The 26,324-nt window shown below is 37.4% G+C and overlaps 2 protein-coding genes across 7 annotated transcripts in view; both read right to left on the bottom strand.

Annotated features, from left to right (window-relative positions):
* Positions 1–227: 227 nt before the first annotated feature.
* On the bottom strand, positions 228–12,363 carry NPM3 (nucleophosmin/nucleoplasmin 3). Of its 6 annotated transcripts, none has more exons than XR_011600491.1 (7): positions 12,283–12,363; positions 10,990–11,075; positions 10,229–10,348; positions 9,322–9,415; positions 8,449–8,903; positions 3,310–3,463; positions 228–521 (listed from the first exon to the last, which is right to left on the bottom strand). XR_011600491.1 is itself a non-coding variant. In XM_070945358.1 (6 exons), the coding sequence occupies exons 1-5, from the start codon at positions 12,356–12,358 to the stop codon at positions 8,797–8,799; spliced, it is 483 nt and encodes a 160-aa protein (XP_070801459.1). In that variant the 5' UTR covers positions 12,359–12,363; the 3' UTR covers positions 228–521; positions 8,785–8,796. The 6 variants fall into 6 exon arrangements, 2 of the variants coding, with proteins under 2 accessions (XP_070801459.1, XP_070801457.1); XR_011600492.1 differs by having other exon boundaries at positions 228–488; XR_011600494.1 differs by having other exon boundaries at positions 8,785–8,903.
* Positions 12,364–15,272: 2,909 nt separating this feature from the next.
* OGA (O-GlcNAcase) overlaps positions 15,273–26,324 on the bottom strand; it is a 34,268-nt gene continuing 23,216 nt past the window's right edge. Inside the window, exons 12-16 of the mRNA XM_070944986.1 lie at positions 25,845–25,949; positions 25,099–25,184; positions 23,455–23,647; positions 20,346–20,505; positions 15,273–18,783 (exon numbers count right to left, since the gene is read on the bottom strand). Of these exons, the coding sequence (XP_070801087.1) occupies positions 18,647–18,783; positions 20,346–20,505; positions 23,455–23,647; positions 25,099–25,184; positions 25,845–25,949 (681 nt within the window). The 3' untranslated portion in view covers positions 15,273–18,646. The remainder of the gene's footprint in view (positions 18,784–20,345; positions 20,506–23,454; positions 23,648–25,098; positions 25,185–25,844; positions 25,950–26,324) is intronic.

Here is a 26,324-nt window from a genome sequence, read left to right as displayed (position 1 = left end):
GTGGGATGAGATGGGGTTGGAGACACGTTTTCACAGATGGCTAGGTTATTGGGTTTGGCCTCTGTCAAAACTCCCTCTAATTGGGTGAAAGTATTTTGGACAGTTGAATTCAATTGGAGATGAATGATCAATTCTTGCCCAGCACAAATACTGTGCACATTGCATTCAAAGAGGACTGCTTTATATATAAACGTATTTATTTACTCCGTCATTTTGAAATAGCTGCCCATTTCATAATAACTGTGGTGTGCACCTTACGTTATAAAAGCAATATATACCAGAACAAACAAAGCAGATTAAAAGGATGCTTAATCAATATGCCACTGTGCCTGCTAGAGATTCATTCCGTATTGTGGTCCAGTGCCCAAGGGGAAGCAAGTTCTTCAGAGCTTTATGAAACACCAATAGGTTGGAGCCATCTGAATTTTGGAGATAAACTGTTCCAAAGGACAGGCAACACAACACAACAGCATGCTTCCTGCACCCTTCTGGATAGAGGTTTAAGAAATTAGCAGCTGAACCTATGTCCAAAAGAAATACAAAGATCATCTTATAGTTAGGTTCCCTTTTAACCCACCCATGCAAAACATTTGTGCCACACCAGAGCTAATTATTGGGCTCCTTTTGGATGTGGATTTAATGTTATTCCCGAAGGGTATCTGTATTCAGAAATAGCCTGAACAGCGGCGGTTGTGAATGATAGTGAAAGCCAGCACCCTGAAAATTCTTACACACTTCCTAACAAACTATGGTCCAGTAATAATTAGGGAGAAATTACATATTAATTTCATTTACGCTGATGAAATAATTTTGAATTTCCTTAGCTAATGAGTACTCATTTATGATTAATCTCTATAAGGATGGTGTAGGATCCCACTTTTGCTCTGGAAGTTATGAGCCGAGGTGGTGCAGTGGTTAGAGTGCAGTACTGCAGCTACTTCAGCTGACTGCTAGTTCAGCAGATCAGCGGATCAAATCTCACCAGCTCAAGGTTAATTCAGCTTTCCATCCTTCCGAGGTGGGTAAAATAAGGACCCAGATTGGGGGCAATATGCTATTTAGTATACTGTCTTTGGTGTAAGCAGCCCAGAGTCCTCAGAGAGTGGGCAGCATAGAAATATGACAAACAAACAAACAAACAAATAAACAAATAAACAAATAAATAAATAAATAAATAAATAAATAAATAAATAAATAAATAAATAAAAAAATAAAAAAATAAATAAGTCAGCTGTATTGAAAAATTCACCCCATCTCATCTGAGGCCATTGGTTATACATTTTGCTGAATGGAAAAAAATTCTTATTTCCAATTTAAATATTTATAATTTGTTAATATTCTACCGATCCCTGAAAAGTTAGGATCTTCTCTTATAAAATTTTGTTTTAAAATCTTCATAGAATTCATATCTCTTTTTCAAGATAGTAGTTTCAGTTTCTTTTAAACATTTGTTCATTCTCTGTGATATATCCATATACTTTTTTTTAACAAATGGAGTTGCAATCTCAGCAATATTTCTTTATAAATCAGGAAGTAAAAATTTATTTCACAAGACTGTTTAAATCCTGGGATTACATTATCTTTTTGTGCTGTGATATTTATGATAGGAGCACTTATAGAGCTGCATATTTATTTGGAGAAAAATAGGCTTTCTATTTGTTTTCTTAGTCCTAGTAAATGGAACAGAAACAAATATACCCACATGTATATCTGTCCTTCTTTGGGAAAAATAAACCAACAGCTCCTTTTCTTGGAAAGGTTTGCAACAAGAAATCTGTGACATTAAGATCTCCTTTTCCTAGACAATCCTCTTTGTTTGCACAAGGTATTTAAGTCTATCCTGATAGCATCATCTCTAAAGAAGAACTCATTGCCCCTGCCTGACCCGCTAATCCTATTCTTCCTCTTAAACACGGTCTGTATAACTAATCTTTCTCTCTTTCTCTTATACGCACTCTCTCTCTCTCTGTCTCTCTCTCCCTCCCTCCCTCTCTTGATGACAATCTCAGTATGGATGTTTGAATCTGCAAAGGTTAAATATTAACTTTAGGCACTTAGTACATAAGAGTTGGTTGCTGATAAAAGTGTTCATATAAACATCACAGTTGATACACCAGGAAATTTGCCACATTAGGATCCAGCTTCAGTCATTTATACATGAAAAGCTTTGCTTTGATACGTTAATTCTCTGCTCCAAAGATTCATCAAACACAAGAACGTGGTTAAACTGATCAAAGCCCTGAGTAGCATTTGAAAACAGGTGTGATCTTGCATAGTACAATTCACCAATTTCCATTCTACATTCCCTTCCTTCTCTATCACCTGAACAGCTTTTTGTCACCACAGTAAAATTTTAGCCCCTTGGAAACTGACAACGAACCCACAATAATCATTGTCTAAGTTTGGTGGGGATGAGAGAGCTTCCTTCCAAAAAGTAATGGGAAGATGAGAAATGAAGATTGATATACACTTAAAAGTTGAAGTAAATTTACAAAAAATATGTGTAACATTCATGTATCAACTTTACCTTACTTAATAATAATGAGAGCCCGTTTGGTGTCGTGGTTAAGACGCTGGCCTAGAAATGACAGTTCTAGTTCTGTGTTAGCCATGAAAGCCAGCTGGATGATTTTGGGCCAGTCACTCTCTCTCAGCCCAACCCACCTCAGAGCATTGTTTTTCTGGGGAAAATAGGAGAATTAGAGTATATAGAATTAGAGTATATATGGAGTATATTCTCCATTTTGGATTACTTATAAAGTGGGATATAAATCTAATATAATAATTCCCATTTTGTCATATAAAAACATAATAGGGAAAAATCTCAACTGGGGGTCTCATTAAGATATTCAAGAACCATATTATGATCCTGGGGGCCTCAGGGGTTTACCTTATGGTTGTATCTGTAATAAAATATTGATACGAATGAAGGTTTTTAGAGGAAAAAATCCACCACAGAAGCTTTCCTGGCCTGAATAGATTTTAGGGGTTTTTAATTGTATTGCTAGGGGTTTTAAATTGGGGCGGCCATTTAATTTAATTTATTTTTAATTATTTTAGCTTTTATATTGCATGTTATTTTAATTCTCGGCTGTTCACCGCCCTGTGTCCCTTCGGGGAGAAGGGTGGGATATAAATTTAATAAATAAATAAATAAATAAATAAATAAATAAATAAATAAATAAATAAATAAATAAATAAATAAATAAATAAATAAATACATACATACATACATACATACATACATACATACATACATATTCTGGGAGGATGGACAGAAAAATGACAGGAAGACCTATACATATTTACCTGGCTTTACGTATAGTATTCCCAGGAAAGAGAATGAGGTAAAGCTTGGACAGGATGGAATTGGAGGAAGAACAACTTAAACAGGATAAATTTATGTGAGAAGGTAGAAGCAGCTGGTTCTGCAAGGAGACGTGATTCAATGAATTCCTCCTGCCTGTAAATACATAACCTCAGTATTGTAATAACAATTTGGTCAATTTATAATTTCACCTGTTTAAAAACTACTCAAGATGTCATGCAATGGATTCATAACATAAAAGAAAAAAAAAAGGAAGGAAATACAGTAGGGTAGTTTGGTAAAATCTCTAAAAAAAAATCTCTGACTATTCAAGTTCCTATTACTCTTCTTCTAACGCAGTTATAATCTTCCCTTGACCACTAATTCTGCACCATCATGCCAGCACCAATCTTTAGGAATCACATAGATCAGGGGTGTCAAACTCGATTTCATTGAGGCCGCATCAGGGCTGTGTTTGACCTTGGGGGCCGGGTGGGCATGGCCAGCTCAATGTCACTTGTGTTGAGGGGGGAGCTGTGGTAGCCTGAGCGCTCTGCCAGTGAAAACAGAGCTCGGGAGGCTGCGACGGCCTCCTTCAACCCTCTGCCAGCGAAAATGGAGCTTGGGAGGGCCGCATGTGCCCTCCCAAGCTCCGTTTTCTTGATACACTTGATAAACTGTTTTCTTATACACTTGTATCAAGAAAACAGTGTAAGAGACTGTAACTTTATTAACCGTCTTTAAAGGATCTCAGTATTGTTCAAAACCGTTTATACAAAATGGTATCACTGGTTTTTTTTAAGGCTTTTGTCTAGTTTTATAAGGGAATCTGTTGACAGAAGATACATTGGCAGACCCATATATTCTGACTGTCAAGAGTAATGATGATTTAAAGCTGACCAGCCGATGTAAGGCTGATGCAATTGTAAAGCTGATGAAATATAAGGCTGATGCAATGAGAATGAATCAGCATTGGTATAGCCAGTTTAAGACTCAGAAAGGGTCCACACAAGTCTTTTACCCCTTTAAGACTTGTTTATAAATTTCAGCCAGGAGAGGGCATACTCTCTCTCTCTCCTTGTCTCCAGTATTCATTGCTGAGTTCTCCGTGTAGAGTTAAGAAGTTTGATTGCTTGTAAGGTATTTGCTAACCACGTATATTTCTGTATAGGTGTTGTATATAAACCACTGTTAAATGTCTAAATCTCTGTGTGCTGTGTTTTGCTCCTGGGTTGTCTCTTAATAGTAATCATGCTGCAAACGCTCTGACAGACTGACAGGTCATCACACGGTGCTTTGGAATTGAAGCAGTGAAAAGCAGCTTTTAAACAGTTTCAAATGTACTGGCAAATAGGCAATAGCAAATATGATGGATGTTCAAAGCAATGCTTACACATTGCTTATACATTTTGGCTGAAATAACCAATACAGATTTTTCAGCCTCTTAAAATGAAGTGCAGGTAATTTTATTGCATCATAAACCATTTTTCTAACACATCCTGAGCTCCATCTGAAACCTCTGAAGAACGGGTAACGCTAAATCCTTCAAAGTCCCTAGAAACAAATTTTAAAGATGTTTTTGCTGATAAGGCTGCCATCCTGTGGCTGTAGGAAGAATCTGCTCTTTCATAAAGAGCTGTTTAAAACTTTTTTTGCTTGCAGAAAAAAATCCCATACTTTCAGGAAATTTGTTGAGTTATGTCACCCCATTCCACAAATCATTTGAATCGTAAATGACTTGGAGACCTTCTTGTCCTATTGTTGCCATATTCCCAGCCTGGTATGAGGAATTCTAAGTAGTTGGTCTGCTTATCTAGAAAAAAACAGCCTGGGGAAGTTGATTTGGAGATTGTCGTGAAAACTGGTGTTCACAAACTCCCATGTGTCTAGCTTTCTTGGAAAGGCTTTCAACATCAGGTTATCAGCCTCACCCATCTATGAATCTTTCTGACTTCATCTTTCCCCAAAGCTTTTTGTCCCAGAAATGTTAATTTGAATTTTATTTTATTAATTTGAATTTAATTGAATACTTTATAATTTATAATTTATTTTATTAATTTGAATTTAATTGAATACTTTATTTGGCCAAGTGTGATTAGACACACAAAGAATTTGTCTCCTTTTGTCTGATAAAAAGATTTGTTGGGCATTCAAGGATTTCTACAAATAGAACCAACCACAGAACACGCCTGATCACCTAGATGACCAAAGAAACTGTTCATGTCTGTGCACTATTGTCCTTAAGGATCCAACCCAAGTCTCTAGTTAATGGAGTTAAAAGTGGATTATTTCCCAAGTTTATGCTTCTTTTGCAATCTCTTTCTTGGGCAAATATTCAATAAACCCTTGAATATTGGGTTCAGTCTCACACTATTTAGATGCACTTGATTACTAGCTCTCATTTTCCCTCAACCAACATCACCTGTGCTGGCTGGAGATGATGCAAACTGATAGTTCCAACAAAAGTCCCAAGCCGGGGACAGCCAAAGTAAAAGAACTCCAGCCAAGAACCAACAAAATGTGTTTTCTCAGATCTGGAATCCGATTTAATCATTGGACAGGAATTAAATGGATTTGTTGCTCAAAATATACTTATTTTGCTGATGTGTGCTTATGTATATATTTGTACCTAAATGCCCCATCCATATACATACCCAAAAGGAGATAGGACTGAAGCAATTTGTTATCTTCACCAAAACCAGGAGAAGCAGCAAATTTCAGTAATAGGGTATAATTTAATTTTAGGGACCTTGCTAAGAATTTATATTTTTCTTCCTTGATTGCTTTAATAAAGAAAAACCCTCCCAAACGCCCTTTGAATAGTGCAAAACCAGCCATGCTGGTCCAACCCTTACAGCCACCTGACAATGATTGCTCCACTTTTCTCTACCAGAAGTAGATCTAGACCTTCTGGAAGCCGCAATCCCTACTCTGTTAGGTAGAGCTCTGCAATCTCTGCTCTGTCATTCTAGACCAGTGATGGCTAACCTTTTTGCTGTCGCGTGCCAAAAGCAGGGGAGTGCGAGGTCGCCCATGTATGTGCCCACACCCATAATTCAATGCGCCCCGCCCCTGTGCATGTGCTTTTAGCACGTGATGGCACGGTGGGCCTGGTAGGCCTGTTTTTCACCCTCCCCAGGCTCCAGAGGCTTTCTAGGAGCCTGGGGAAGGCAAAAACAGCCTTCCCCACCCCTGCGGATGCCCTCCGGTGGCTGGAAACAGCCCATTTCCCATTTTCGGTGAGACCGAAAGGCCAAAAATCAGCTGGCCAGCGCACACATGCATGCTGGAGCTGAGCTACAGCAATGCTTGCGTGCTCACTGATATGGCTCTGTGTGCCACCCGTGACATAGGTTCGCCATCACAGTTCTAGACTGTACTCTCTGTAGTGTCTCTGCTTCTGTCCCTGCCAGCCAGCTAACAGAAAGTCTCTGACAGACGCTTCTGCTGTAGTGGGTATGAGAGTCTATACGTGGAGACTACTTTCAACAGAAAGAAAACACAAAACCCAGAAACATGATACAGGATAGCGAAGGAGTTGCTGGACCTTCAGGAAACCAAAGGACAGGCAAGCTTGAAGGGGCCTGGAGAAAAGAAAAAGCTAAATTGTAACCAAGAAAGCAATGGGGAAACAGAAGGTTGAAGGATGCTACTAAAGTGACTCACGCAGTAGGGAGACAAAACACTGGTTGGGTAAAAAAAAATACTGGTTGGGGAAGAGTCTGTGGGATAGAACAGCCTGAAAGTGAAAAGAAGGGAGCTGGAGTGAATGCAGCAACATCTAACAATAAGCCACTCTATGGCAGAGCCTGCATATGAGCTGGATTCAACAGACAACAGTTTGCATTCCTCAGACACAGCTGGAAGAGAAAAACAACCTAGGAGACTTAGCACATAAAGCTAAAGCCAAAGTGCTAGAGCACTATGTAAATAAGCTAACAGGTTTAATAGGAATAAGCCTGGGATTAGGAAGCTTGATAAAATAGCATAAGAGTAGCAAATAATTCGGATTAAAGCTAAAGTTTTACTTTTGTAATTGTTGAACAGCAAATACATCCTTGCAAGGTTGAAACAATCCTACTTGTGTCAGCACCATCCAAATGGACAGTGACAATAACCGTAGGCTCTTTTAGAAAATGCTAAAAATTCTCATTAAACCCGTTATATATTTAAGGAAGGGAATGAATAGAAATGATAGAAAAATGAAGTAACAGGACTTCGTTTTGTATTTTTCAACACTCAACATCGTTCAAGAAAATACAAAGCAAAAGAGAACATGTATAACAAATGTGTTTATTAAAAAAAGGACACCAGTAACAAGGACAAAACATACAGGCAGCATTCTCAGCTATCTATCAAGGGTAAAAACTTGTCTCTCTCCAGCTTGTTCTGAATTATAAATTGTAATAAACTCCATCTGGCCAATAGTGAGAATGCTTCAAACTCTATGAAGTTAAATAAAAAATATACCTTTATTTTTTTCTCAGAAAGTGAATCTAGGAAGTATCTTCAATAACTATGGAATATATCAACTATTGCAGAGAATGTGGCTCATATCAAAACAAAATTAGGAGCCACCCAATGTTAGCAAAATGGAGTCAGTAATTTTCCCTGAGAAGTTGATAATGTTTACTAAAAAAATGTAACCTTAAAAACAGATATAAAACATTTGGACAACAGACCTTGCTTTTTACCTGGAAAAAATAAATAATATCAGGAGCAAAGGGCTTATAATTGGATAGTTTTCTTAGTATCAAGAAATTCTTATTAGAAAGCATCACAGTATTGATTTTTTTTTCCAGGAGTGGAAGTTACACGCTTGCAATTCTCCAACAACTCCACAGATTTTTTTTCCACAGAATAAGAAACATCTGTTATTTCTAACAGCCACGAGATTCAGTGAGCTATTTAATTCAGCTCCAGCTGAATTAAGTAGCACTTGTCACAAACAAAAGTCTCGATCATGGCAGCAATCACATCCAGGATATGGGCACCTATTTTTTAGCCCTACCACTAACCATTTCTATATGGTTCTATTACCCTTCACGCCTTGGGGAGAAGCAGAGATCCCAGACCAACTTCATTAAGCTGCTATCACAACTGCCAGTTTTCCAAGATCAGCACATACGTCTGTAACATACCATGACAAAGAAAGCTGGATACTGGAGGGTCCCTGCTGAAGTATTGCAGATAGCTACTTTCCTTGTCCATCTGCAAAAGCAAGTTCTTTTCCACACTACACCATGCTATTTAGAATATAAAATCAGAGATGGGGTTAACGAGCAAAAAGCTGTAGAACATTTCCCGTCCAGAGCCTTTAAATGAAAAGGCCAATTTCAGGAGGTCAGTACTAATAGTGTGATGGAGCACTGTCCATGGTATCCTACAATAATATAACAAGCTTAATTAATGAAAACAAGAACTCTACAATATTCCACTCAGGATGAGCATTCTCAGGTAACTGAACAGGTACCTACAGAGAAGCTCAGCTATGATTTTTGTTTCTTCTTGGCTGGTTTGATAGGTGGAAGCTCTTCCTCCTGATCCTCTTCATCATCATCACTGAAGTCATCATCTGAAAGATCCTTTCTGTGAACTGAGAAACAATTTGTCTTGTTTATACCATCCAGAGAATTCCTCAAACCTCTATCTTTCCTATTACCCATTAATTTACATTCTAAAAACAATGAAGTTTAAATTGGTAGAGCACCCCATATTTAGTAGTTCACACAATACCCTCAGTGGCTTGCATTGCTCCAAAGCAGAAGGTGGGCAAAAATGCTAGTTCTGTTAGATAGCAGATCTCTTTTCCGTGTAAATGACAAAAACCAGCTTATACCAGGAAAAGTTCCAGAATCCACAATATTGACTGTATTAGTTGAGGTAGCCAAGACACTTAAACTGGAATTGTGGTCACTACTCCAGAAAGAACTACTACTTTTCTATGTCCTTTAACTACTATGGCATGCTCATTGTACCCAATGGTTTCTTCTATCCCATTCCCAGGTTCTTACATATTTGATGTTGTCCTGAAAGATGAACAGGGCCAGATCCTGAGCGCAGACGGAAAGTCACTGGGGGCTGGAACTCAAAATTATCTAAACACAACTGTGGAAAAATAAGGAGACAGAGCAATTGTGAAACAAGATGAATATCTCCAAGTCTCATTTAGTTCAATAGGATTTGAAGTTTATTCAGATGCTTTATTGCATCTGTGGTTATTGGGGGTTTTTTTTGGGGGGGGGGAGGATGTGAGCCATTTTCACATAATTAAAGAGAAATACTGTGTTCCTAATTTGCAAATTTAACTCTCACATCTATGGAGATTCAGAGCTCTCATTAACACCTTTTAAACCAGTGCAATATATCCAGTTAGTCTAATGATTCATTATTATATCAAGCCACCTATTTAAGCTGATTTAACAGATAGGATATAGAAAATTATGGGTCAAGAAAGATTTTCTGATACCAAATTTTCAAATATCAAATATTTCACTCAGGACAAACATTCTTTGGCCCATTCTGGAGAAACCACAGAAGGCAGGCTCTGGAAAATCTGGTGATAAATCTCAATCTTTGGAGAACAGCAATAGCTCTTAGACTTATATACCACTTCACAGTGCTTTCTAAGCGGTTTACAGAGTCAACATATTGCCCCAAACAATCTCGGTCCTCATTTTACCAACCTCAGAAGGATGGAAGGCTGAGTCAACCTTGAACTGGTGGGAATTGAACTGCTGGCAGCTGGCAGTCAGCAGAAGTAGCCTGCAGTACTGTATTCTAACCACTGCACCACTACGGCATATCAGAGGGGCCATCCCAAGTCTGACCAATTATGTTTGAAAATCTTTCAAATCAACATTCTGGAACCATTACACTGATTTTCTCTAAAACATGCATATTCCCAAAATATCATTTTACCCAGGGCTGGCATGACAACTTCAGATTGGCCACAGGCACAGCAACCTCCTTGTTCTGATAGTCACGGCCCACCACCTCCACAATGTTGCATTCATCTTTGGCACCCTCGGACAGACAAGCCTTGAAAAGAGGGGGAGAAACAAAACTGAAGGGGCATACTGAGGAATGCTTAGCTAAGAATGAAATGCTAACTTAACCTCTAATGATGGACCTCTTCCAAAAAGCATTTGGAAGCAGGATCAGAACAAAATCATCTGGTAACAAACATGAACAAATCCCAAAACAGTAAATTTAGCCAATTTGCAGGCTATGTAATCCATCCCATATATATATGGGATGTATACGGGATGTATATATGGGATATACACACACACACACACTGATTAAAAGAAGTATGCAGAATCACAATACACTTAAGAGAGTCTGCTTTAAAAACACAATTCTTGCTTTGTGATTTTAAGCAAGTAACATTTGGGATGATACAATCAGAAAAAGGTAGCCTTCAGCACAAAATATTTGATTTTTGTGTATTCATGGGTGCACATGCACACATTGTGATCTGTGGCATAATAATGCAGAAAAATACAAAGGCTCAGAGCCATCTTGTCCAAGCAGATAGATATTAAAACAGCTTTGCCAGCAAAGATATGCAGCTTCATTCATGGCAATCTGTACAAAATTCTACCTTATTAATACTAACACTAGCTAGGAAATAGCCTGTAGCTAGTCTCCCCATTTCAGAGTGAAGTGAAATATCTTACCATATTTAGAGCTAGGAAATGATCTGAATCATCTTCTTCCGAGACTTTAAAAGTATAGGAACGTGCACTGCTGTTCAGCTCACATCCTGGGTGGGAAATCCAAGTGAATATTATAAAAAGGCATTAAAAAAAAAAGCACAGATTTTCTTAAGTGGAAGAGGCAAGTTTCTCCAACTGCAGAAATGCTATACATTTCAATATGCTTTCACTCTGCAGAAGCCAAAAATAAATCCAGCATGATCAAAAGCTTTTAGTCTCTGAGCTGAGCTTGATTTCTGCTACCTCATGGAAATACCCATCTCACTTTTTAGGCAACAATATAAAAGTTTGTCACTGTCTTCTTCTGTGATGCTTTTTCAACGTGCTTTGTATTGATTTCCCCTATGTTTTCCCCAACTTGAAAAATGAGAGTACTATATCTGATTCTAAAGCCAAAGGAATTAACAAGTATTTTTGATTTTCAGAATTATCCGCAAAATCAACCAATGATGTTTTGGTGTTATATAAAAGAACACATTCTTAATTGTGAAAGCAACTTCAAAGCTGTTGCCCAACAAAAGTATCTCTTATGAAAAATTTTGGAGATAATTTTCGGTGACATGTTGCATTTCAAATCCCCTCCATCAACCTTTATAGAAACAAATGAAAATAGGCAGAACAATCTCCATTGCACATTCACTTCAGTATTCCAGGCTGCATGAAAAAAACGCAACAGGCAACAAATTTTGACAACTTTAATTTTTAGTTTACCAATGTTAGAAAGCCTTGCTATGCAATTTCTCCAACGTGAGTTGGAATTGAGCGAGACCTGCCTCCTGCCCTGTGCAACACGCGTTAAGTTCCACCCTGATTCATGAAATTCATGAAACATTTCGCCACGTTTATTCGGCAGATAAATCCTTCCTTGCAACCGAAGGAAGGCTTGCGTGGCTTCCCAGCCTTTTTTTTTTCAACAAACAAGCCAAGGCGCTTGCAAGAGCCGAGCTGGAGAGCACGAACTGAATCAGGACAGGGAAGCACGTGGTGCCTCCATGTGCTCAGCTTTCCAGAATAAAAACCCGAAATGAGGCTACTTAATTATGCAGTCCAATGTATCGTGCTAATACGATCATTAAAAGCCCTATCCAAGCGGTTCTCGGAGCGATCAAATCCTCCCAAACGATCGCTACTCCGGGAGCAAAGCGCCTGGTTTTGCCTTCCAGCCTCCCCCCCCCATTCGACCCCCGGCGTTTCTCAAATATGACCGGTGGGCAAAATTTCCGGCCTGCGAAATCCCCACAGATCTTTACCAACCGAAAACGAAACGACTCGTGCAAATCGGCGACGTAGCTTCACCGTCCAGGCTCTCTAGATCCAAGAGAGAGGCCATGTCTGGCCAGGAAGCGCAGAGCAGAAAGGAAAAGGGACGGCAGGAAGACGCTCGAGTGCCGCCCCGCCTGCTGCCCGCCCTGCCGGGGCTGCTCCAATCGGCGACGCGGCTTTTCTCCAATTACGAGCTTGTCCGCTCCAGAAGGGAAGGTAGACAAGACCTTATTCATTCGGTACAAATTTTAGAAATTGCGCGTCCATCTGAGGTGTTTTACTATTTTTCTTTTCTTAAAAAAAGAAAAGAAAATCCAAGTGAGATTCTGAAACTAAACTAAGGGGAAAAAAAAATCTAGACTGTCCTGTTGTAGGAAATAAATCTTTCCTCTGCTGAACCGTTTTTAGGGTCCCAAAATTGAAATACAAAACTCCCTAAAAGAAAGGTAATGCAAGGGCTGTAGTTGATGGAAATTCTCCGATTCTAGTCCTTCTTTACCAATGAATATTATCAGAACTTCGTGTAGGGCTTGCTAAAGGGAGTGTGAGCAAAGCTCTCACCACACAGTCCTATCGTGATCTGGAAAAGGTTATAAAAAGGGGTTCCACCCATCCACGTATCAGTGATACTGTCTTAAAATGGAGAATAGAAATAAAAAGTGGCTAGCCTGTCAAAATCATTCCTAAAATCACACATATGATGAAAATAACCTCCAAGGATCTGTGTTTGCTAAAGGCCTTTCATCCTGACTAGACAATATTTACCAGAGAAGATGGGTAAAAATAGAATTCATGGGAGAGTAGCAAGTTGGAAGCAATTCTTTATTAAGAATATTGATGCTTGTTTTAGGTTTCACAAAAACCAGGTATCCACAGAACTCCCCACAGTTCTGGAAGAATGAGTCACATGTGGAAGTTTGGAGGCTTAATGGGTGATATATAAGCATCAGTCAAGAATTTCCTAACAACTATCAAGAAAATGATAATGCAGGTAGTCAACTTACAACCACAATTGAGCCCAAAATTTATGTTGAGAGAGATTTGTTAAGTGAGTTTTATCCCATTTTACAACTTTTGCTACATTTCTTAAGTGACCTGAACAACTGAAGTTGTTACATTAGTAACACAGCTGTTATGCGAATCTGGCTTCCTCATTGTCTTTACTTCTCAGGTTGCAAAAGGTGATCACATGACCTCAGGATACTGCAACTGTCATAAATATGAACCAGTTGCCAAGCATACAAATGTAAATCACGTGACCATGGGAATGCTGCCACAGTCTTAAGTGTGAAAAGTAGTCATGTCGCTTTTTTCAGTGCCGTTGTAACTTCAGGCACTAAATGAACTATTCTAAGTTAAGGACTACCTGTACTGTACTGTGAACCTGAAAAACTTGTCCTTGCTTAACAAGGCATGAATTCTGCTTTGTATCAGAGACTTCACCTGGAGAGTATGTGGCCATCTGTCTGTCAGCTGAAGCAAGACAGTAATTCCAATTCCAATACTTGCTTCCATATACAAGCAAGTCTATAGGAGAATGGATGGAAAAAAACAAATTCAATGTTTGGAATGATCAAGGTTTAGATCTAAACCCAACAGAAATGTGGCAAGAACTGGAATGAACAATTTGTTATAAAACTCTGAAATAGGATTCAGCTGAAGCAGTTCTCCATGGAGATGTAGGCCAAACTTTCTGTGATGTGAAATCTACCGTTTCCCCCAGAATAAGACATCCACTGATAATAAGCCCAATCAGGCTTTTGAGCACATGGCAATAAGGCCATGCGCTTATTTCAGGGTTCAAAAAAATATAAAACATGGTCTTATTTTTGGGGAAACATGGGTAGGAATTTCAGACAGTCAACTTGACATCTTTATTGGACAAGTCCTGAAGCAGATTTGAATAGAGATGCAACAATTAACAGAAGCCACAATGGGCTTTTCGCAAACTAGTCATTAGTTAATCTCATTTTCCTATAGTTCGCTTAAAAATAGATTGGGAGAAGTTCCATGGCATAATATTGAGATGACTCCACAGGGTTCTTTGCTAATCAATTTTGTGAGCGACCTAGATGAAGAGGTTGTGGGAATAATGATCAAGTCTGCACATGATACAAAACTAAGAGTAACTAATGCTTTTATTTTTCATTTTTCATGCAGTGATCAGGATGCTCTAAAAATAAGAGAAATAAGGAAATGTTTGAAAAAATATTAAGAGATGAAGTGCTCCAAAAGGATTTTCTTTTGTTTTGCACTTTCTCTGAGGAAAATTAAAAGTACCTGAGAATTTTAGAGAAAACAGAATGCAAAAATAACCATTGTCTACATTATTGTATGAATAAGAGTTAACATACTGATATCTCCCTATACACTGTTCCTAAATAATAACCTACAATATACTACGGTAACTGCATTTTAAACTACATGGTCTAGTCAAAACTTGGGGGAATTTGATGGTCCATAGATGCTTCAAGCAGGGAGTACATTATCTCAGTGTTACCTTACATATCTAAAGATCATCTGTTGAGACAATAATTTCCCTTCTTAGAAAAAACATTTGAGGTAAGAGTTATTAAATTACTTACCATATAGCATCATGACAAGATATTTTGTTTTTTCTGGGTAGATTTGAAAAAAAGATAATGTTCACCTTTGGCCTTATCTTGTAAAAGCCGTAGCTATACTGAGCCTGAGATTTGCTATTTTGGAGCAATTTAAAAAATTAAGGTCAGTGATGTAACTTTACAACCATCATGACTAATAGGCAGGCTCATTTAAACTTTCTACCCTACACTGAAAAGCATGTTTTAAAATGCTTGAACTAATCCTCAACCGAAGGCAATAATTACTGTCTCACTTCTGCTACTACATTGTGATCTAAATCTAGTTTTCTAGTATCTTCCTTGGTCCAGACCTGCAGCACAGAAGGAAGACATTCAAGGATAAATACTTGGGCCAGTAAGAAATACCTATTCAATTCCCAAGTTCCAAGTCAAATATTTTATTAAACTTAGAAATAAGAACTAAAAATATAGAACAAGAAAAATCAGACAAAATGACAAAAGAGCGACATGACAGTTTCAATTTCACATAACCTAATTAATACTATTCCCAAACTTTTAGAAGTCCAAGAAGGCAATTTTCAAAAAAAAATATTAGAATTGTTTTCTGTTTAAACAACATGAAATTGAGAGATAAAAATTATGATATATAAAAGAGCTAAATCTCAAAAACTGAGCAAATGACATACTTGGGAACCAAACAAGGAGGCAAATGAAACTTCAATTTGATGCCTTTGAAGTCCTTGCTTAATTGACTAAGCCAGGTATCTGGATGTGTTAAGGCTATAATTTCCATAATTCCCAACCAGTATAGGCTAATGATCTGACTTGCATTGCGAAGTGAATTGATGTCCACTGTATTGCAGGACAGAAATGGCACCAAAATGATATATCACAAATGTTAATTCATATGTAACACATTTCAACTATCTGAATAGAAATTTAACCTACAATAAAATTTATTCATTAAATATTCCATTCATCATGCTAAAATACTTAATTCTAGGGTGAATTAAAAAATAATCCAGACATGTTATATGAAAATTGTTTCTCTCCCTTATCTAGTAATTATGGAATTCAACGGTTTGAAAACATATCAACTAAAATGGAATCAAAAGGATAGGACTAGTATTAAATATCAGGTCCCTACACAGCTTTCTTAATTTTTCTTTCAGCTATCTAGAACTATCAGGCAAAATATAAATTTCAATAAAAAGTTACGGTTAGGTTTTGACCACCAGGGTCCCTGAGCTTGCTGCTTTCTTGCAGACATTTCATTACAAAATTAGATATCATAACTACTAGCACTGATGTTACCTAGTTTGGTAATTAAAAGTCTGCAAGGAAGCAACCAAGCTCAAAGAGCACCAAGGACCCCACAGTTCAATCCTAAAGTACAATATTTTCTCCTATCGGTAGACTAGGATCCATACTATTTGGAGCGAAGAAATATGTAGAATTCACTTTAATTAATTAAACATAACATTATTACTTTCATTTTCCATTCTCTCACATTGAAAATTTCTAATTGATGGATCCTTGGGAGTTTTTCTTAGGGCTTCGGAGGGGTACAAATTACACACTTCTGCTGTCAGCAGTGGTCTTGATCATATATAGTGGTAAAGGACCATTATTACCCGAAATTACTAGTCTCTTTTAAATTAGAAGATATTATTTGTGAAATCTCAATAAGAACAAACAAACACCTACTTCAGTAGCCTTTAGTAACGTCCATCTGCATTTACAGAAAAGTATGCCCAAGAGAAATGAACACAAGAGGCAGATTTGCTATATCCAAACCTGCACAGTGGAGCCAAAATATGAACTATCCATTGCTACCATACATTCATTAGAGAATTATAAAACACAACAGGAAAATTATTTTTCTCCACTAATTTTCCTCATTCTCTAACATTATACCAAAACATGCCTTTACATTGACTTTGCAATTTATTCTATTTTTCACATGGTTTCCAAATACAATTTTACAGTCTGTGGTTTTGCTACAGATACAGCAGATTGAAAGACAGTCATGAAAATTGCATTCCAACTGTATGCAATGAAAACTGATACCGTAACTCTGAAAGTTGTGACAGTGCTACGCTTTATACACAGAGCAAGCAACTGACTCAAACTTTTCAAGATGCACAGAATTAACTTAAACAGTGATAAATTTATATTTGTTAACAGTATAAAAATCCAGATGCCCTCTTCCCACAAAATTGCAATAAATCCAACTACTGTACTGTATATACACACGCTGCCTAGTTAAAACCAAATGAAATGACTGTTTAGTATTCACTCAAAAGCATAAAAAACCCATGAAAGTCCTTTTGTCCATTGTTTTGCTCCTCAAATGAAATGTATTTTCTGCTTTTCATTCAGTGAAAATCAAATGTCAATAAGCAATTATAACTAAGTACAAACACTAGCTTCTATGAAATGGGTGCAAATTAAAATGGCAGTAAAATGCCATTTAAAAGTATATGATATTTTGAAGTTTTTTAAAAAAACAGGATCAGTTCAATTTCTATTTCTTTTGAAATAGTTTCAAAAGGAAATATAAAAAGATAGTTTCTTGTAGTAGATGAAAATAATGAAGCATTATGTTGGCTAACAGCTTCTTAGAACAAAAGAAGTGCATCTATCATCCCTCCTACAGCTCCATACAGTTCGTCAGATTGCAGTAAAAACCTTAAATGTTTGGAACAGGCAGTGATATTAAAATTAGGTAACATTTAAATCATATATAAAATGTGCTTTTTCTATTCCTGCCCCCTCCCCCGAAGTCTGTAACAAATATGTATGACTTGAAGACCCTGATTTAATGAGACTGAACAGGGAAGAATGGGGCGCTGAAGTTGTAGTATTTTTCCATTTACCCACTGAGTACAGGTGAGCAACTGAAGTGACTGTCAATAAGTTTTTATTTTCTTAGTAGGAAGCAATATTTACCCATTTTCTAAAAATTCATTTTCTAAAGGATTGATCCCTCTAGTTCAGCACTTTTTAAAAGCTTTCAAATTGGCATTATAGTAAAGGGAATGAAACATAGCGGTCTAGATCAGAAATAATATGAGCCTCAGCCTCTGTTTTTTTGAAATTGAAGGTGCTGTCTCAGAAAAAATACCACTTTGCTTTGGAAAGCAAAAAAATTACAAAAACAATTCAACACAAAGCGTCAGCATTCAGCAAGTTTATATATATATATATATCTATATATGTATATATTTACACACTGAAATTTACATTTCTGCCACTGAGTGACTTTGCCACAGACAAATGCACAATTTATCCCTACAAAGCACAAAGCTTAATCAATTTTCTTTAGAGGTGATGGCCATTTCCTTACTAATAAGCAAAACAGCCAACACAACCATGAGTTATCGTTCATCTTTCATAAAATGACCTGTGTCATTTTCCTATGTTTCTCTATACAGGGATCCCACTTCCGTGTTGCATCCCTTTTCATGATACAAAGGAATCGACCTTTCTGCTGGTATGCAGAGATGGAAAAGCCCCCAATCCTTCTCTTGAGAATCCTTGTGAATCTTTTCCTGAAGCTACTTCATATGCAGTATCCCTTGGCACTTCATGTAAGACCAGGAAATGAGGACCAGTAACCATTCTTCAAACTGTTTTCAGCAGCATAAGGGAGAATGTAATGGGTGGTTCTTTCCTGTCAGGCCAGCTGACTGCTGCCATAGAAAGGGCAGACAATAACAAAACTCAGGCTCACTACTCTCCAACCATTGGTTTGCTCCAGTCTCAACAGGTTCACTTAAAAAAAACCCTTATAAACTTCTTCCAAGGATAACAACATCTTTTGGAAAGCCTTCCATTTTGGCTATTTCAAAGCATCCCAGCTTGCTGTAAAATTCCATGATTCTTTTATCATCCGGTCTCACCTCACAGAAAGCCCCACGGGAGCCTAAAAAAGAGGAAATGAGAGATTTGCAAATGAATAAAATCAAAGGAAGACATTTGGTAAAAGAGTAGAAGCAGAGAGAATCTAGACTGGTGACTGAACAGAGAACAGCACAGATCATTGTACATGGAGTCCTATAGTTTGATCCAAGTTCCAATCATGCACAGCAGAATGATCAGCTTTTCAGTCTTCATGAAATTGCCTAGCATCCAGAAAGTTACTTCAGGCATGCCTGGAGCTCTTATAAACTGTTCTGGAACTTTTTTCAGGGTTTCCTGTAAAACATAAAGTTCAATTTTTTTGGGCATATGAAACTAGCTGTAACTGGATTATGCACCTTGGTTAAATCATGGACCTAGGCCTTCTCAGAAGCTAAAGAAAAAGAAAAGTGAAACGTAAGCTATTCAAGACATACAAAGGTGATATATTAATTTCAACCTGCAGAGTCACAACCTTTTTGGTGCTTTTCTGTATCAATTGATGGTTTTCTGTATTTACTCCCAACTCCTTGAATTTGCTATGATGAGTATGTTCCTGATAGCCTCTTTGGGCTTTTTGTTTCTTTTTTTATATATTAAATGTACTAACCCATGTTCGTATTTTTGAATGGAAACATAATATGCAGTTTATTCCATTGCAATGGTTTATGACAAAAAGTCAATAAGAACAAATCTTCCACAAGCTCACTGCCAATACTACTAACAAGTGCCTTTTAGTATTTACAACTCTAAAGGAAATTAAGTAGCTAAAGTCCATCTGAACCAAGATACTTAAGGAAATTGGGAACACCGTTTCACATGAAGGTTATAACCACCGACCCTCTCTTGATCTCACAGACTCTCAGATGCAGATGGCTTAGTAGGCTTTTCAAGATAGATTTTAAGATAATGTGATGGAGAGACACACAATAGTAAGTCTTTCTCATGTTACTGATAGCAAGCATCAAGTAAGAAAATGAAGTATTGAATTCTGGAACAATTGTTATTTCTAAATATTTTTGGAAAGTAGTTTCATGTGAAACTCATTACAATAATTTAAACATGAATATTACATATCGCTCCCAGATTACAAATCTAACCTCTTTACTCTGTACTGGAAGTATCAATAAGCAAGGAATATGATTTGCACATTCCTGATTAGTTACATTCCCCACCTGATATTTAAGTGTGTAAAGCACAGGTCCACTTTTCTGGCTTGGCAGCTAAGTGGGTGGGAGGGAATAGTTTCTTGTGAGTGGCAGGTGGGTGTGCAGCTTCATTTGTATGAAGGGTGGGCACATGTGTCCACCATTCACATGAAAGGAGCTTAGTGCACGAGCGCAAGTGGCTGCTGCTTGCAGGAGGGGAGTTTTGCATGCCAACACAAGATGGCTGCCGCTCGAGCAAGGGGAGCTTCGTGCACAAGGTCAAGCTGCCATGTGCTCGCCCACCGGTTGTGCGGCTTGGTTCTGAACAGGCCGTGGCCCGGTTGGGGACCCCTGGTGTAAAATTATAACCTTTTTGGAAATGCAGAATGTTACTGCATTTAATACCTCAATAATCTGAAAAGCAACAACAGCAGTTTACCATTTGCCTTGAGAGAGGACAGTAGACAGGCCATCATGCTTTTAGCAACGCTTGGATCTGTCACTTTTTTATGAATATCCATCTTTATCAGTGATGGGAAGTTGGCAAGGAATGTTTCTGGCAGAACTTCTTGCTCCTCATGAAAGCTTAGCATGATTTTCTGTAATATACAAATATATATTTTTACTATTAACAGTATACATTAGAAATATTATGCGCACCCGCTAAACAAGGGCTGTTATAGCATCTTGTTAGGCCAAAACATTGAACAAACCACATAGAAAAGATGCTATACTGCCTAAAAGCTATGAATGCTAAGATATCCCTCTCGTTATTTGATTTAATATGATTTAAATTAAATGCTAAGACTAGAAAAACTGCAGGAGCTTCTCCATTAAAAATATTTATACTTAGAATGTTTTTTTTTTCTGAATAATTACTTGTGAATGGATAGGAGGAGGAATCTTATATTCCCTTTATAAAAAATGGGGGGAAAAACTGTTGAAAACAAAGCAAGCAGCATAAGACATAAATGCTTGCAAACAGCATTGTTATGGAATATGGATGCCTTTAACATCAGTTGCTGCTAGTAAGATTGCTTAATCCTTTTTGTTAAAGTCTTAAGAATATTATTTTTGCCTATTTAACCATATCCTTGTTATGCATTCTAATTCCAAACTTCCTTTCCAGAGGATTTCAATTCTTCCTCATTACTCAATTTCAGTGGTTCTTTTTCTTATGATTTTGTTGGAAGGAGATATATGTGCAGCAGTTGGGTGTTGTTTCATAATGAAATGATTAATCTAAATCATACTCATATACAGATGTCTAAATATAAATGTCTTAATAACTTAAAAGGATATTATGATAAATTGTCAGGCAGAGGTTTTGTCAAGAGATTCCTAGACCTTTTTACAAATATTGCCATCAACCTTTGAAAACTATGTTCAACACTCAACTCATAGGTATGCACACAAAAAAGCATAAGCTATAAAGTTTTCATAACCTTGATAGAGCAGACCTTGCATGTAATGGGCAACGTTTTCATGAGCTGCCATGGAATAATCATGCAAATGATCCAAATTACATAGTCTGCTCTCTTGCAATACTGCATAATGACAGTATTATACTACTGACATATTCTGAATCATTTGTGGAACATCCTTCCTGAACACATATACCCATCCCATCGGTTCGAACAGGAGGTGTATGCTGTCGGCCTTGTCTCTTAAGAGAGTTCTATCAGATGGGCCCCAGAAAAAAAACATGCCTCTTCTGCAGTGGAACATCATTTCCACCTGAAGTGAGATTGCCCTCCATCCTTGGTTAACTTCACTTGGTGGTACTGAAAATGTGGCTCTTCTAGCAACCTTGGGGAAGAATGGTTGTACTATGTTTAAGTGGATGTTACAATCATGCAATCTTGCCTTACAAAAAAACCTGTCTGAATGGTTGCAACATTATTTTAAATGTTAATAGTAAACCACCCAAAGTCACGTTCAGGCAGATGGATGACCATATAGATTTGTTCTAGACTAGACTGGACTGGACTGGACTGGACTGGAGTAGACTGGACTGGACTGGAGTAGACTGGACTAGGCCTAGGCCTAGACCTAGACCTAGACCTAGACCTAGACCTAGACCTAGACCTAGACTAGACTAGACCTAGACTAGACTAGACTTAGACTAGACCTAGACTAGACTAGACTAGACTAGACTAGACTAGACTAGACTAGACTAGACTAGACTAGAGTTGAAAAGGACCTTGGAGGTCTTTTAACCCAGCCATCTGCTCAAGCAAAAGAACCCAAAGTATTTGACTATTAAATAATTAAATACAACTGCACCAACAAGTTCTATCAAACTGTTTTGGGCCTACCATAGATCAGCAAAACTCAGAATGCCTTCATTGTTCTGATTCTGGAGAAAACAAAATTCAGGAACAAATAGAGCAATGCTGGTGCATATACTCACTTCTCTTAGTATTCCAACATAGCATACGGGTAGTCCTCAACTTACGACCAAAATTGAGACCCAAATCTATGTTGTTAAAACAGAGCCTTGGTAGTACAGTGGTTTAATGCACCCTGTAATTAACACAGCTGCCTGCAATTTCTGCAGGTTCGAATCTTACCAGGCTCAAGGTTGACTCAGCCTTCCATCCTTTCTAAGGTAGGTTAAATGAGGACCCAGTTTGTGGGGGCAATAAGCTGACTTTGTATAAATATACAAAAGTATGAAGGCTATTGCTTAACGCATTGTAAGCCGCCCTGAGTCTCCGGAGAAGGGCGGCATATAAATCAAATTAAAAAAAAAAAAAAATAGGGCAGTTAAGTGTGTTTTGTCCCATTGTACGACTTTTTGCCATAGTTGTTGAGTAAGTTACTGCAGTTGTTAAGTGAGTCATACGTTAAGCAAACCTGGCTTTCCCCAATGACTTTTCTTGTCGGATACTGGCTGGGAAGGTTACAAATGGTGATCGCATGACCCCAGGACTGTGCAACTATTATAAATACATGCCAGTTGCCAAGCGCCCACATTCTGATCACACGACCATGAAATGCTGCCAACGGTTTTAGATATGAACACTGGTCATAAGTCACTCTTTTCGGTGCCACTGTAACCTCGAACAGTCATTAAACAAATTGTTGTAAATTGAGCACCAACTGTGTTCCGCTAGAGTTCCCATTTTCCCTGTGCCTTCCTACATCCCTGCAGCCAGCAGCCCTTGGCTTTTTCCCCATTTCCCCTCGTGCTGAATTATTTCTGCCTGGGCCACTCAAAATCAGCTGCTCCATTTGTGGAAAATGTTACATATCCCTATAAAAATGGTTGCTATGACAGACAATAATTCGAGGTAATTTTTAAGAATGAAATCCAATCTCTTCAAATCAATTTCAAACAGTGAACTGAAGATATATATTAATAGAGATTTCTTGAGGCAAAGAGAAAAATTATGTACAGGAACTTTTTATCATATGCATTTATAAACTCTGTAAGTCTAAAATTTAACACTGGACAGGACCTGCATGAATTGTTCCCACTAAAGTAGAACTGAAACATTTATCATGTTACTTGTTCATATAATACATAAACTGGCATGACTAACCTCGGCCTCTGATAGTTCCTTATCGCCGCTTGGCTTGCTATATTTCTCCTGCATGAAAGGAATCCAGGCAATTTTACATTTCTTAATGAAAGGGGTTACATCAACAGTACCGAGTGCATAACCACAGATGCCATCTTCATCTTCAAGAACAAAGCAGTAATCTGGACTCAGGGAAAGCAAGCCACCCACCAACCTGAGAGGAAAGGAGTAGTGAATGAGACCAAAAGCAACAAAAACTCAAATCACACAAATTGCATTAAATAACAGACAACAGCTGCAAAACATATCTACAGAAAAGCAGAACCACTGATATAGTGCATGAGAACAAAACCTGGAGGATATGAATTAATGAATGAAATCAATAAAAACTGTGCATATTATACAATACCTTCAAAGTAAAAACATTAGGTCAGTAGGGTATGTGTTATGCTTTCTAATGAAACTGCATATTCAAAACTTAAAGGATCTGGTAATATCTTATAGGAAATTTTGAATTGTAGAGGTAATGGCAAAAAGAGAAGATGAGGCCATATCAGTTCATGAAAATCCACGCCAAAGTGGATTTAAAGAGCATTTGGAGAAAACAGACCTGAACTAGCCATTTCTTAAACTTGAAATTCTGGACTGAGCATGAAAAGGGAAAGAACAAATAAAACAGTAAAGCTAAATCTACTAATCAATAGCAGAACAATCTCTTTCCCCCTAATTTATAATACTAGGGTAACATGAAATAAATTTCTGAAGAGTGAATTTTTCTAAAATATCTGCCTTTTGTATCAATGTTTTGTTGATCTCAGCATTCTAGTATTAAGTCCCAGAGGTGGACTAGTGATAGAAGATTTGAAAAATTGTAAAATAAACAATTTTATTAGTTTATTAGTTGAGACAAATCTCAAATGGCTTCAGTTAGTGACTAAAACTAATAATCCTACTTAAGCCAAATAGCCTATTAGCCTAATAATGAAATAACCTTTTTTTGGTATGATTTTATTTCAGAAATCAAACTTATTTAATATGAATCTTCATTTTTTAAATTAAGACCTAAGTTGGTATATCCCACCAATTTGCACTCTCCTTCCTAATTCCCAACACTTTCCTTTATCATCTAACCACAGCTGACACCCTTACCTATATCCTTCCCTCCCAACCCCAAAATGCTTGTAACGGAACATGGATATTTGGAGTCTATGTCTGCACCAAATAATTTTAATCCAGGTCACCAGAAACTGGTTGCTCCATGCAAGGAACATTCTACACATCCCTATAATGACTAAATATTCCTACCTCAGTTTAGCAATGTGAAGTAAATAGTCCTCTCTAAGTTAACTGCAGTATTAGGCTTTGCAAGTCATCCAAAGTTTGTTAAATTCAGGAGAAATGTTTACATTGTATTCACAGTCCATAAATTTGTTTTCTTCTAACTTCATAACTATTTCTCAAGAGTCAGATACATGATTTTGTAATGTATGACCAATAATTAGTTAACCCTATGTCACCATAGTTGTGAAAACTACAAAAATCTCACAATGTACAAATGTAATATACAATGAATTGTATTACATTTTTTATAGCAAGAGGTATCTAATGCTGTACAAATAGAATATATAGCCAACACAATAAAATTTCTGTCAAAGTAATGCATACTTGTCTCCGATTAGATCTGGCTGACTGTGAAAAGGCTGATCAGTTCCATCATCGTATATTTCTCTACAAATCTTGTACACTGATGCCTAAAGACATACAATACATAAAAATTATGTTTAAACTTTGTGACATGTTATTTTTCTTTGGGAGTCATACTATTTCAATATGCTCATTTATTAGAACCATGGTTCCGTAAGTTCATATTTCACAGATATTGCAACTTCTGACAATAGAATGTTATATAAATTAAATTGGATTTATATCAAAAAAATTACTCTTCAAAACCTCACTCAGTAATGAAACACACTGGACAGAATTGGAAGGATATTAATTACAACACTAGTCTCCCATCTTCTTTGATTTGATTTGAGATTACAAAATGCAAAATTAGTTCAGGCTTAGTTTTCAAAGTATCAGGGGTATGTGTGAAGCTCTGATTCAGGCGTCTTATCAAGGGAATCAGCCAACGTATTTAGAATACTTACAATTTTTTTAGAAACAATAGCATCAAGCTAACTATATTCTACAATTTGGGAAAATGTTGGTATAAATAATGCCAGGACTGCATGTTAGTTACAATGAACCTGAAGTGAATCATTTCAACTCACTTCAATAATAACCTTTCCTATTGAAGCTATACATTTCTCAGCCATTCAAAAGATTCTTGAACAAGGAAACAGTTGCCTAGATCAAGATGTTCTCTCAAAAATCAAATTTGCATAAGACCACAAAAGAATTTAGATTACCTCATCTTTAGGAAAATAGGGCCTGATGGTGTAGATTTTGGAAGTAGGAGTCAGAGGAGGGGGCTGAAAGAAGAGGTCATTTGCTCCTTCAATAGGCAGCAAACGCTGTGAAAATAAAAAGTTAATGTAAGTGAGAAGCAAGAGACAATACATTCTTGGGTGCGCACTGCAGACTCCCAAGATAACTTTTGGTATTGCAGGCACCCCAGAGGAAGATAGGATTTTGCAGGCTTTACAAACGTAAGGACCATTTTATCTGAATAGAAGTCTAAGATACACAACTGTTACAGCACTTAACATTAAACTCATTTTTTGCTTTAGCATTATCTTGCCAAATCTCATCTATGTTCTCAGCATAAGATAGCCATGTGTCAGGAGGAAAGGTTTGGTCTGAAGAGGGTTAACTGGCCAGAGACACTAACCCAAAACAACGTGCTGACTCAATTGGCTGTGCGCAGAGAGCACCTGTGAGGGGGAAGA

This window comes from Pituophis catenifer, unplaced genomic scaffold (genome assembly GCF_029215685.1).
Source record: "Pituophis catenifer annectens isolate HBS135680 unplaced genomic scaffold, rPitCat1.0.hap2 SCAF_6, whole genome shotgun sequence".
NCBI lineage: Eukaryota > Metazoa > Chordata > Lepidosauria > Squamata > Colubridae > Pituophis > Pituophis catenifer.
Note: the sequence above shows the minus strand (reverse complement) of the source record. Positions and strands in the feature narration are given on the sequence as shown.

What these genes read in the sequence shown, in the direction of transcription:
- NPM3 (XM_070945358.1), bottom strand. Translation starts at nt 12,358, where the DNA reads ATGGCCTCTCTCTTGGATCTAGAGAGCCTGGACGGTGAAGCTACGTCG. An exon ending in AGTTGTCATGCCAGCCCTGG is followed by an intron (nt 9,416 to 10,228) that starts GTAAAATGATAT and finishes ATTTTTCCACAG; the next exon opens with TTGTGTTTAGATAATTTTGA. An exon ending in TTCAGGACAACATCAAATAT is followed by an intron (nt 8,904 to 9,321) that starts GTAAGAACCTGG and finishes ATTGTTTCTCAG; the next exon opens with TTCACAGAAAGGATCTTTCA.